At 47.8% G+C, this 11,845-nt stretch overlaps 1 protein-coding gene across 1 annotated transcript in view; it reads right to left on the reverse strand.

The window, feature by feature from the left end:
- NAA25 (N-alpha-acetyltransferase 25, NatB auxiliary subunit) overlaps window positions 1-7,684 on the reverse strand; it is a 55,047-nt gene extending 47,363 nt beyond the window's left edge. Inside the window, exon 1 of the mRNA XM_044673618.1 lies at window positions 7,627-7,684. Within this exon, the coding sequence (XP_044529553.1) occupies window positions 7,627-7,684 (58 nt within the window). The remainder of the gene's footprint in view (window positions 1-7,626) is intronic.
- Window positions 7,685-11,845: the final 4,161 nt, after the last annotated feature.

Below are 11,845 nucleotides of genomic sequence, written 5' to 3' on the forward strand. Positions count from 1 at the left end.
AGCTAGGGCTACACCATCCCAATGGTGGGCCTGACATCGGGCCCCTATCAGGAAGGGGATAGCAAAACACCGCTCTCACAAGGCCGAACAGGCCTCGAGCCAGCCTGGGACGCTTCCTCCCGGGGGCTGCAGAGGGAACGCAGCTGTCTCTGGAGTCGCCGCGTCCTTGGTGCTCAGAGGCAGCATCTCTGCTGGCAGAAGCGCAGCTCAGTGCTGACAGTCAGATGCACACAGGCATGACGCAGAGCTGTAACTAGGGTGAGGCCACTGGGACTTGGCCCAGGGAAGGGAAATGTAGTGGATGCCCACAGTGTCTTCCTGGAGCAAGCTTCTTCTATTGCCCAGTTCCCTCCAACATAAAGCTTCATTCCCAGTTTGCTCCCTCCCCCTCCAGCAGCCTAGGAACCTCAAGATACCCTAAGAGTGGCAGCCCCACGGGAGTCCCTCCCCCACATGCCTCCAGAGCTCTCCCCACAGTAACCCCTCGTCCTGAGCCTAGAAGCCAGGGGTACTCAGAGCACCATTCCTCCTCCACTCCAGGCAGCAGCAAAGCCAGCCCACCGGGGCATACCTCCGGGGCTTCTGAGGCCCAGGGAGCCCCCAGCCCAGAACTGCTAGGGATCACTCTGGCTCCAAGACATCTAGGATCAAAGGGGGTTTCTAATTCCCATAAGAGGAATGGAGATCCTCTGCAGAGGCCTCGCCAAGCTGAGAAAGTTTGGCTGCCCCGCAGAAACCATCCTCTGGCTCCCCTTAGCCCATTTCTCTAAATGGAAGTTCCTCAGGGGGAAGAAGTGCATATGCAATCAGAAATAAAGTCTCCAATCTGTATTTATGGTAGCAAACCCTCCGATGGTCACCGTCACATTCTCCCTGAAGCATGCCAAGCTAAATATCCAGAGCTCTGCTGAGCTGCCTCCATAGGGAATGGAAAAATCACCCATCCTCCAAATACAAGAGGGTCTCTGGGACCCTTCCTTGACCTTCCAATGAACACTTCGTCAGACACCGCTCCAGGTCAGCATCATCCCTCTCCTCCAGACTGGCCACAGCCCTTTTGAACCTGGCTTGCTGCCTCCAAGCTGTCCCTTCTCCAATCCAGCTTTGACCAAGTTCAAAAAGTTCCCATGGCGCCATCTTTCCTTTAGGATAAAATCCAAACTCTTCAGATTGGCAGTGCCAGCCTCTAAGTGCCTTCGCACGCTCTGCTTGCTAGTAATATGGCCCTTCATGCTGCTGCCACACACAATTTCCCCAATTCCCGGGAGGTCCTCCTCACCTCTGCCTAGGGCAGTGATGGCGAACCCTTTAGATGGAGTGCCAGCCCCCCACCCTAACCACACACAGGGGAGAGATGGAGTGCTCCCATTGGGCTACTGGGTAAAGTGAGGAATGTTCTCAGTGCAAGTGAAGAGAGGGAGGGAAGAGGCCCAAGTGCTCTGCTCCCCTCCAGCTCTTCTGCCTGTGAGCTGGCTTATGCACTCCCATTGCTCCCATTGAGCTGCTGGCAGGGCAGTGGAGAGGGGGAGGGGAGCAGCTCCACCCAAGTCCCTTTGCCTTTCTAGTAATAAACTCTGGGGGGAAGGATGGCAGGGAGGGCAGCCACATCCCACAGAGAGTGCTCTGCGTGCCATCTTTGGCACCCGTGCCATAGGTTCACCATGATGGGCTTAGGAGAATCCCAAGTTTCCATCAAAGCTATTCAAAGAATTCCTCCTACATGAGGCCTCTCCTGATCCCTAGTTATTTAGCTGGGCATTACTGCCCACCACCCTACGCACCACACTGCTATGGATTTAGTATATTGCATACATATATGTGTATATATGTATATGAACACATATACATGATAATACATTTGGAATTACTAATTCAAGTTCCTGTTGTTTCTCCCCAACAGAATGCATGCTCCTGGAGGGTAGGGGCTGTTTCCTATTTTCTTTGTATTCCCAGCAGTGCCATATTTTTTAGGAGAATGAAGACCCAGCAATAATTAGGTCCTTGTGTTCTACCTAGAAATACTCTCATTGCTTAATGATTGGGGATTATGGCTTCAAATGATCACTGTATTGCAAATATGAATAATATAGAAATAGGTTTTGAACAATGATACATGTATAACCCAGTGGAATTGCTCTTCAGCTCAGGGAAGGGGGAGGGAAAAGGGAGGGAAGAGGGAAGAGAAAGAACATGAATCATGTAACCATGGAAAAATATTCTAAATAAATATAAATATATATATATATATATATGTACATATATATATATATATTTTGAGAGTAGAAATGTTTTTAAGAGATTTCATGAAAGGTAAAATGCCTTTTAAAAAAACATTTATCTTCTGTCTTAGAATTGGTTAGTATCAGTTCCAAGGCAAATGAGCAGAAAGGGCTATGCAATTGAGATTAAGTGACTTGCCCAGGATCACACAGCTGGGAAGTATCTGAGGTCAGGTTTGATTCTAGAACCTCCTATCTCCAGGCCTGGCTCTCTGAGTCACCTAGCTGCCCCTCAAATGCTTTTTTATTTTTTTTTTTATTTTTTTATTTTAAACCCTTAACTTCTGTGTATTGACTTATAGGTGGAAGAGTGGTAAGGGTAGGCCATGGGGGTCAAGTGACTTGCCCAGGGAAGTGTCTGAGGCCGGATTTGAACCTAGGACCTCCCGTCTCTAGGCCTGGCTCTCAATCCACTGAGCTACCCAGCTGCCCCCTTCAAATGCTTTTTAAAAAGAGAAAAAGCTACAGACTCAAGGTCCTTTCCATCTAATTGCGGCCAGTAACCAAAGTCCCCCAAAACCTGGCCCCTTCTGGAGATCTGGCACCTGTGGGAGATCATCAGGCCAAGGCACCCCTTCCAGGCTAAGGAAGTATCTCACATTCCCCTAAATCTTCAGGGGGCTTCTACTCAAGAGCTGGAGCAAAATAATTACCTAGGCTGGATGCTGACTAGGCCCCTGAGGGAAACATCTAAATCACCATAAAGCTATGTTAGGGCAAAAAGCTGGAGAAAACATGCTGGGCCTATTCCAGGCTTGGCCAAAACCAAGAGGGACAAGCTGGAGGGCACCTGGAGAAGATGCGTTGATGTCTAAGATGACCCAAATCCCAAGGACTGTCAAGGTTCCTTTTCCTGCTTTACTTTCCAATAAACAGTATCATCTAGTCATTCCCTTTTTTGATGAAGTTGATTTTCACTTTTTTTTAATTTCTTAACATTAAAATCAAGGCCTTCTAGGGACAGGTAGGTAGCACATTGGATAGAGCACCAGGTCTGGAGTCAGGAGGACCTGGGTTCAAATCTGAGCTCAGAAACCTCCTAGCTGTATAACTCTGGGCAAGTCACTTAACCCTGATTGCCTAGCTCTTACCACTATTCTATCTTAGAATTAATACAAAGACAGAAGGTAAAGATTAAAAAAAAGAAAAAAAAAGAGGCCTTTTCATCAGAACCAATAGTAGTGAAGAAGCATTTTGTCCCATCAACCCACACAGGAGTAAAAATCTGCTAAGAACAGAACTTGCAATTTCTCTTCTTGCAATAATTTCACTAAAGGAGGCCATTCGAACAGAGTTTCTAATAAGCTAGGTGGGTGGAGGCTTTCAGAAACCAAAACCCAAAACACCAAGCTTGCTCATCATGCATATGCCACAGCTTATGGTGAATAAAGCAAGATGCTTTGTGAAAATACCTTAAGTAATCCAATTATCGCCCCAAAAAAACCCTACCCAAACCCAAGCACCTCAACTGGAATTTCAACTCCATACCTGACACTGCAAAGGAACCCTAACTCCCATCAACATCGTCTCAACGCCACAGCAGTACAACTGTCTCATTGAGCTGGTTCACGGCAATTTGGCAAAACCTGTCAGAGGTTGGCATGGCCTACAAACGGCCCTGAGGTGGCATCAGAAGGGGGGCTCTAGTAGGAGAAATCTAAAGTTTTTTGAAATATCTATTTATGAATCCTTTCTTTGGAGGCTGAACACAAACTTTCCCCTCCCCTTTTTAAAAATCCTTACTTTTGGTTTCAAATCAGAAAAGCGGTAAGGGCTACACAATGGGGGTCAGGTTACTCGCCCAGGGTCACACAGCTAAGAAGTGTCTGAGGCCAAATTTGAACCCAGGACCTCCCATCTCTAGACCTGGCTCTCAATCCACTGAACTACCTAGCTGACCCTGACATCTTTTTTTTAAATCCAATTTTTAAGAAGTACACAGGGAGAATCAGATATGCTGTAACATTGTGGCATCTGCCAATAACCACTAACAAATGTGATCAAACAGAGTAGCGTAAGCCTAAGTAGAGGAATAATATTCAGGATTATTAGGATTAACTTCAAGGTGAAGAATGCCAAAATGTAAGATACAGATGATGGTGGACTCCTTTTCTTTACTACAAGGGATGATTTCACTAAGGGAGGAGAAGAGAATGAAGGGTGATATATATCCAAAAAAGTACTAGGATGTTAAAAAATTAAGTTGCCATTAAATCTTCTTAGGGAAAAACTGGTCAATGGAGGCCATTCCAACCACAGAATTTTTATCATCTTTCTGATCCTCGCAAACTCCACAAAGCATATCTTCCTTTTGGCAAATTCGTATCATACAAAGAACCCTGGCCTTGGCCTCCGGAGAGTTGGCCCTTTGCTGGGATTCGGAGTCCCAGTGACCTGCCCCTGGGTCTCTTCTCTGAGGCATAGTTTCATGGACTAGTTTCACCCAATTTTCCAGGATTCTGAGAAAAGTGCTTAACTTTAAAGCATGACAGAAATGGAAGCTCTCATTTCACTCTATCACAGAACAAAGGGAACTGAAAGGCAGGAGTCTAGCAAAGTGGCAGTCAGGCTCGTGGTGCTAAGGTCCCTAGTTCCCTGATCCCTGAGTCTCTGGCTTCTTGTCTATAAAATGGGGATAATTTTTGTAATGTCCACTTGCAAGGGTCTGGTCAGCTTCAGATGGCATGATACACATCAAACCTTACATATGTTGACTGTTAAGGTACACTGACTGTATACAGATTGAAACTTAGTTCCTTAGCCTCTGGGAACATAGAAGAAAAGTATGGCCTTGCACAAGCCCAGGTCCCAAATCTGCAACACCAATCGAAACAAAAAACCCCAAGAAACACAAGCCACAACATTGACTTTGAAGCCTCTTCAGCTCTAACCTAAAAAGACAACAAAGCACACACTTATCCAGGAAGAAAAGAAAGGCCAAGGGCCACAGGCCATCCAAATTACACCTGGACATCTCAGAATTTTCCCCATCAAGCTATTTCTCCTCTATTCAATTCTTTCCAATCTGCTAGTGATTGGGGTGGCCTACACCGAGTCCCTTGGTAGCAGGCTGATAGAAGCATTCAGAATGGGGATGTGCTCAGCATACTCTCCTGAATTGGAAAGGAAGAGGAGGCAGTCCCAGCTTTGGTCTCCATGGACTTGCATCTCATTTCCAGAATGAGAGCTACAGAGGGACTAAGGGTTACAACAACCCAGTACATTTGACTGTTCAAGTCTGATAATTCACTTTTGTGGATGGGGAAACTGAGGCTTAGAGGGATGTAAAGGCTTGCCCAATGTCTGAGGCAATAAGTGGAAGAGCTCCAATGTGAAACCAGGCCCCATGGTCTTCCACCCTCAGCTGGGGCAATGAGCCTTTGGAGAATAGCCCTTCTGAATCAATACCAGATACTTCCTGCCTCTCTAGGGGGTGTCCTCCACACCTCTCCAAATGAAGGGATGGACCAAAGCTCTAGAGTTGGACAGGACCTTAGGCAGAGGTCAGTCAACCCAATCCCCCCACTTTATAGGGAAGGGAACTGAGCCTGGGGCAGGTGAAGTGTTTGGTCCAGGGTCAGTGGCTGGCAAGTCTCTGATTGACATAAGGTTTCCCCAAGGTCTTGGGATGGGTAAGACAACAGCAACAAGGCTCTCTCAAATCAATTCAATTCAATGAGTATTTATTTATTAAGCACCTACAGTAAACTGAGGGTAATACAAAGTTTAAGCCGTCCTAGAACCCCAGAGTCAGGACCCTGCAGCAGAGAACTCTAACCCACAATAGATGAAATCCCAAAAGTCAACAGGGCTCTATGAGATCAGTTTTACTAACTAGGGGACATCCAGAAGGCCTCATGGAAGAGCAGGCATTTTTGAGTCAGGATTTAAGGGATAAGGCAGGCTTTCCACAGACAAAAAGCAGGAGAGAGGCCACTGCAGACATACAGAACAGCAAAAAGTCAGAGAGTACAGTGTGCCAAAAGTGGCCAAAGTCTGAAAGCAGGATGGGAAGAAGGGAGGGACAGGAGATAAGGCTGAAAAGATAGTAGGACAGTAAATCACGAAGGGCCTCAAATCCAAGACAGGAGGTTACAGGCAGTCACAGATGGTTTCTGAGGAAAAATAAGTCCTGCGACTGAAATGACTAGACACCAAAGAGACACAAGGCTGCTTCTCCCTGGGCTTCTCTTTCTCCATTAATAAAACGAGGGAGTTGAACCCCACAGTACCTAAGATCCCTTCAAGCTAAAATCCATTTAATCTAGAATTCTAGAGGCCTTGGTTGGGGTAGCAGCCAAACCCCCAATTTAGTCAGCACAACTTTAAAGGAGACTTTTGGCCTCTCTCTAGCGTCATTCTCTCCTAAACATTGGAGGAAGGAAGGAGGAGAGGGAACTCCATAGCTTCTAAGGCCCCTTCTAGCTTGGGCACTTACCGAATCTCTAAGGCAGGAGACCCAGGTTTTGTCCCAGTCCTGCTAATCATTTCCTATGACCCTAGCCAAATCCTTTCCCTCCTCATGGCCATCCCCATCCCCACCCTGGCAGCCCCAAGTAGATCAGGAGATCTCTAACGCCCGTCTGGAGAGACAAGGCATTCGCTCAAGTTCAAGTCCTGCCCTGCCGTCAATTACCACGACTCTGTGACCTTTCCCTCTGGGCTCTGTGTCACTATCACGGACCCCACCCCCACCCCATTAGATCAGTTATAACTCAGGGCCCTGCCCCGAGATCCTAGCCCCTTTCTCTCCCTCTGATCTCAGTTTCTCCAGCTGTAAAATGGGTCTCCTTCAGCCTCAATACTGCCCACAGTGTCCCATGGCCAAGTCCTAGCCCCTCATACCTCAGTTTCCTCATCTGTAGAGCGACAGGATTAAAGATCTCAAGGTGCCCCGGAGCCCCAGCAGAGGCCGGTCCCGCCACCTCCTGCACCCAGAGCCTCAGTTTCCCCATTTGTAGTACGAGAGAATTCATGCTCTTAAGGTGCCCGAGGTCACTGGAACCCCCCCGGGGGTCGGTCCTGGCGCCGCTACCTCTCGGGACCCAGTTTCTCCTCCGAGAGGTTAGGGACCGAGCCTCACCCACCAGGGGAGCCCTGGACACCCCGCCGCGCCTCGGTCATGCCCGCTCCCGCAAGGTCCCCGGCAGGCAAGCCTCCAAGGCCGAACCGGGGTAGGAGGAGGCCGGGTCGGCGGCCACGCGAGGCCCCGGCTGAGGCGCGGCCTAGCAGCCCGCGCTCCGGCCGGCTTCCCGGCCCCGGCCCCCACCCGCTCTCCAAGGCCCCTGGGCCGGGGTGGGCTCCGCCAAGCTACCTTTGGGGCCAGGACCTAGCCAGGGCCACTCACCGTAGATGGGCCGGAGGCGCCGGTCGTTAGGGTCCTGCACATGGCCCCGCGTCGCCATGATGACAAGCGCAGAGCCGCAGTGCGCACGCGCGGCGCCGGCCCCCGGGACGGGGCCCTTAAAGGGCCAGCGCCGCTGCTCAGCAACTCCGCCTGTAGTCGCGATACTGTAGAGACTTTATGGACCTAGCGAGCTCAGCACCAAGGTATCTGGGGGAGAATGGGGGGGGGGGGTGTCGGAGGAGGCCAAGGAGTCGGGAAGACACTCAAGGCCCCTCAGCGGGAAGTCTTACGCGCCCTGTCGCTAAAGGCAGCCCCCGCCTGAGCCTATCGCCTGTCGTGATAGTACCCTCAGCCAGACCATTGGCTGGGGAAGGGTCGGGTGACAGAGAGGAGGCTGCTCCTGGTCGGTCTGATCCTCTCCGTGGGCCAAGCGGGCTGGTGCCTGTACCTTGGAGAAAGGAGCCAAGCCTCTGATATGACATATGGGGAAACTGAGGCCCAGTGAAGTTAGAAGACTTACAAAGTCACAGACAGCAAGGGTCCGGGCCAGATTCGAACCTAGGTCTTGGGATCATAGACACACCTGGAAATGGAGAATCAGATAGACTGCTTGCATTACAAAATTACATATGAGGCAAAGGTCTAGGGTGAAATTTGCACCCAAGTCATGGAATCATAGTACTAATCCTGGAAGGAATTTCAGAAGCCATCAGATCCAATTCCCTCATTTTACAAATGAGGAAATAGAGGCCAAGATAAGATCACATGAGTTGCCCAAGGTCACACACTAGCATCTGAAGCAGAATTCTAACCCAACTCATAGATCAAGAGCTGGAAGAAGTTATCTAATCCAAATCTTCATTTTACAAGAGTTCAAGGACTAGCCCAAGGTCATGCAGGGAATAAGCATCAGCCAGGAAATTTGAATCCAGATCCTCAGACTCTAGTTCCAATGTTCTTTCCAAAGTTTGGCATCAATTCCTATAGCCCAACTGACCCACTTTTGCAGTCAATCAGTCAATCATTAAATATGCCTAATTAATTAAATATTAATCATTTAATTTTATGAATATTATATTCAGTAAATAATTTAATAATAAACAATTTAATAAATGAAAATAAATATTAATTGTTTATAAATTGTTTAATAAATCAATTAAATAATAAAGCATTAGACATATTAAGTACCTGCTCTGTGCCAAGCACTATGCTAAGTTCTGTTTAAACAAAGAAACATGGTAAGATGGTCCTTGCTCTGGAGGAGGGGCTCCCAAGGGTCTCTCTTTTCATCTCCACAGAATATCCTGCCTCCCCAAGGATAAGCTCCTCGCCTGAAACCCTGCAGAGTGACTTAGTTTTTAATACTTGTCACCTTCTGTTTTCATGAGAAAGTTGCTTCCCTCCTCTTTTGGCCTCTTCATCTGTAAAATGGGTATCTTGGACAAGATGTCTAAAGCTCTGACATTCTTTTATTCAAGGAGATTTTAAAGTTGCCTTTAGAATTTGAGGTTTCTGGGGAACCCCTCAAGGGCAAGAGCCGCAGGGTCTCAAACTACCAGAAATCCTTCCCCTTGCCAAGGCAGATGGGGGAGAACAGCCCAGGGAATAGGGGAAACCCTAAGGAGGACAAGAGGGTCTCCATATGTTCTATGATGTTGGGGATGTTTGTGTGCCTTTGAAACTAACAACACTTCTCACTGTCTTTGTGGAAATTGATGCAGGGATTTTTAACCTGGACATGGAGTATCTTAAGGAATCCCTGAAGATGTTTTTACATTCTGTGATAACTTAATTTTTTTTTTCAACCCTTACCGTCAGTCCTAGTCTAAGACAGAAAGTAATGGTTTAAAAAAAAAAAAAAAAACACTCCAGAGCCTCAGTTTCTTCTTCTGAAAAATGGGAGTAGAAGGGAGGAGGAAATCACTCGTGCTTTCTACCTTACTGGCTGCTTTAGAGGAAACCCTTCTGAAGTCTTAAAGTGATGAAGAGGTGTGGTTTGTTGCTGTTTCCTCATTTTAGAGGTCATTTGCCCATTTTTCAGATAAAGATGCTGAGGCTTAGGGACAGGGACTTTTACAAGAAGACAAGGAACACACGGACCAGAATCAGAATTGGAAACCACCTGGGCTGAGGGACCAAGAAGCCTTGCCAAAGTTCTGTCGGCTCCATAAACTCAATTCTCCATTCTTGCTATTCCCCAGACTCAGCCTTCTGTCCCCAACTTCCTTCCCGTTGTCCCCCACACTTAACACACTCTCCCTATTTGCCTCCACCTCCAGAATGCCTCCTTCCCTCCAAGAACCAGCCAAGGCGCCCCTCTCCTATCCAGCTCTTTACGAGCGACCCTGAGAGGGTTTGACCAGGAAGGGTTTTAGGGAGGGAGAAAGAGGCTGAACATGGGTGGGGGGGAGAGTTAGGGTTCAGCTCTGGGCCATGATGAAAGGGAGTCTGGATCACCTGAGAGTCCAAACCTCCCAGGATGGAAAACTACAGCCCCTGGGACCCAGCCAAAGGCAGAGAGAGGCTCCTGTTGGGACTCTGCATTACCCAGCCCTTTTTCTCAGGTTTCCTCCTCTGATGTTCATCCAGGACACTCTGGCCATCACCCTGCCCCCCTTTCTCTAAGTACTTCTGCTGTTTTAGAGGATAAGGAAGTTAGTATTCAATGAAATACTAGATTGAATGCTTGCCTACAATCAATCAATTTGTCCATCAACAAATATTTATTAAGCCCCTACATGTTGCCTAGGACTAAGGAGAGAAAGACCCCTAAAAAAATGGGGGGGAAAAAGACAAAAGTCCTCAATGATCCTATATGTAGAGCTAAAAGGAATCTCAGAGGCAATGTAGTCCGAACTTTTCATTTTACAGATGAGGAAACTGAGATTTGGAGAAGTTGACTTGTCCAAGGTCCTAAAAATAGTAAGGGTTAGGGGAAAGAGTAGAACCTGGGTTATACATAGGATGATAAACCTAGAGCTACAATGACATCAGAGTCTGTCTAGTCCAATGCCCCCATTTTACAGATGAAGAAAGTAAAGTGTGGAAGAGACCAGTGACTTTGGAGGCTGAAGTCCCAAGTTCATAGACCCACTACCTCAGGTTGTAGGCCAGTCCCTTAACCTCCCTGGGTTTCAGTTTCCTTTTCTATAAAATGTAAGGTTTGAACTAATATAATTAGGACTAATAATTTTTTGCTAAGATTTAACTCCTTAGAAGATGAAGGACAGGGGGAAACTGGGTAGCTGGGTAACTGTGGAATCAAACATTTATTAAGGGGGGCGGCTGGGTAGTTCAGTGGATTGAGAGTCAGGCCTAGAGACGGGAGGTCCTAGGTTCAAATCTGGCCTCAGACACTTCCCAGCTATGTGACCCTGGGCAAGTCACTTGACCCCCATGGTCCACCCTTACCACTCTTCCACCTAGGAGCCAATACACAGAAGTTAAGGGTTTAAAAAAATTTTTTTAAATAAAAAAAAAAAAAAGAAGATGAAGGACAGGGGGCAGCTGGGTAGCCCAGTGGATTGAAAGCCAGGTCTAGAGACAGGAGGTCCTAGGTTCAAATCTGGCCTCAGGCACTTCCCAGCTGTGTGACCCTGGGCAAGTCACTTGACCCCCATGGCCTACCCTTACCACTCTTCTGCCTTGGAGCCGATACACAGTACTGACTCCAAGATGGAAGGTGAGGGTTTAAAAAAAATTAAAAAAGTAAAAATTAAAAAAAAAAAAAGAAGAAGATGAAGGACAAATGTCTGAGGTAGTGAGTGGTTGCTTCCCCGGACCACTAAGACCTCCCTGTTTTCCCTCATCCTTTCTCTGCTCTGCTGGGAAGTACATTTTCTCCAGCTTTCTCTTCTGCCTCTAATCTGGCTAGCCTGAAACTTGCGGGGCCTCTAAGCACCCCAAGTCTAACGTTATCTTCCCCTCTGCTTCCACCCTCTGCCACTGGTGTCTGGGCTGAGTCAGGCAGCCAGCTGCTCCAGTTGTTGACAGCATCCTGGGGAGGAGACCCCATATCCCTTACTGACTTTGCCAATACCGAACCATCCTGCACTTGCAAGTTGATTCCTTCGGAGCTCTTTGTCTCAGACTCTCCTCTATTCTTTCATTGCTTGCAGGTCACTAATACCTCCTGTGGGCCAGCCAGACACAAGAGAGACAGAGATGGAGAAGAAAAGAGTCCCTGCCCTGAATGGGCCCATTCATGTCTCCTTGGGCC

The sequence above is a fragment of the Gracilinanus agilis genome, chromosome 1, assembly GCF_016433145.1.
Source record: "Gracilinanus agilis isolate LMUSP501 chromosome 1, AgileGrace, whole genome shotgun sequence".
Lineage (NCBI taxonomy): Eukaryota > Metazoa > Chordata > Mammalia > Didelphimorphia > Didelphidae > Gracilinanus > Gracilinanus agilis.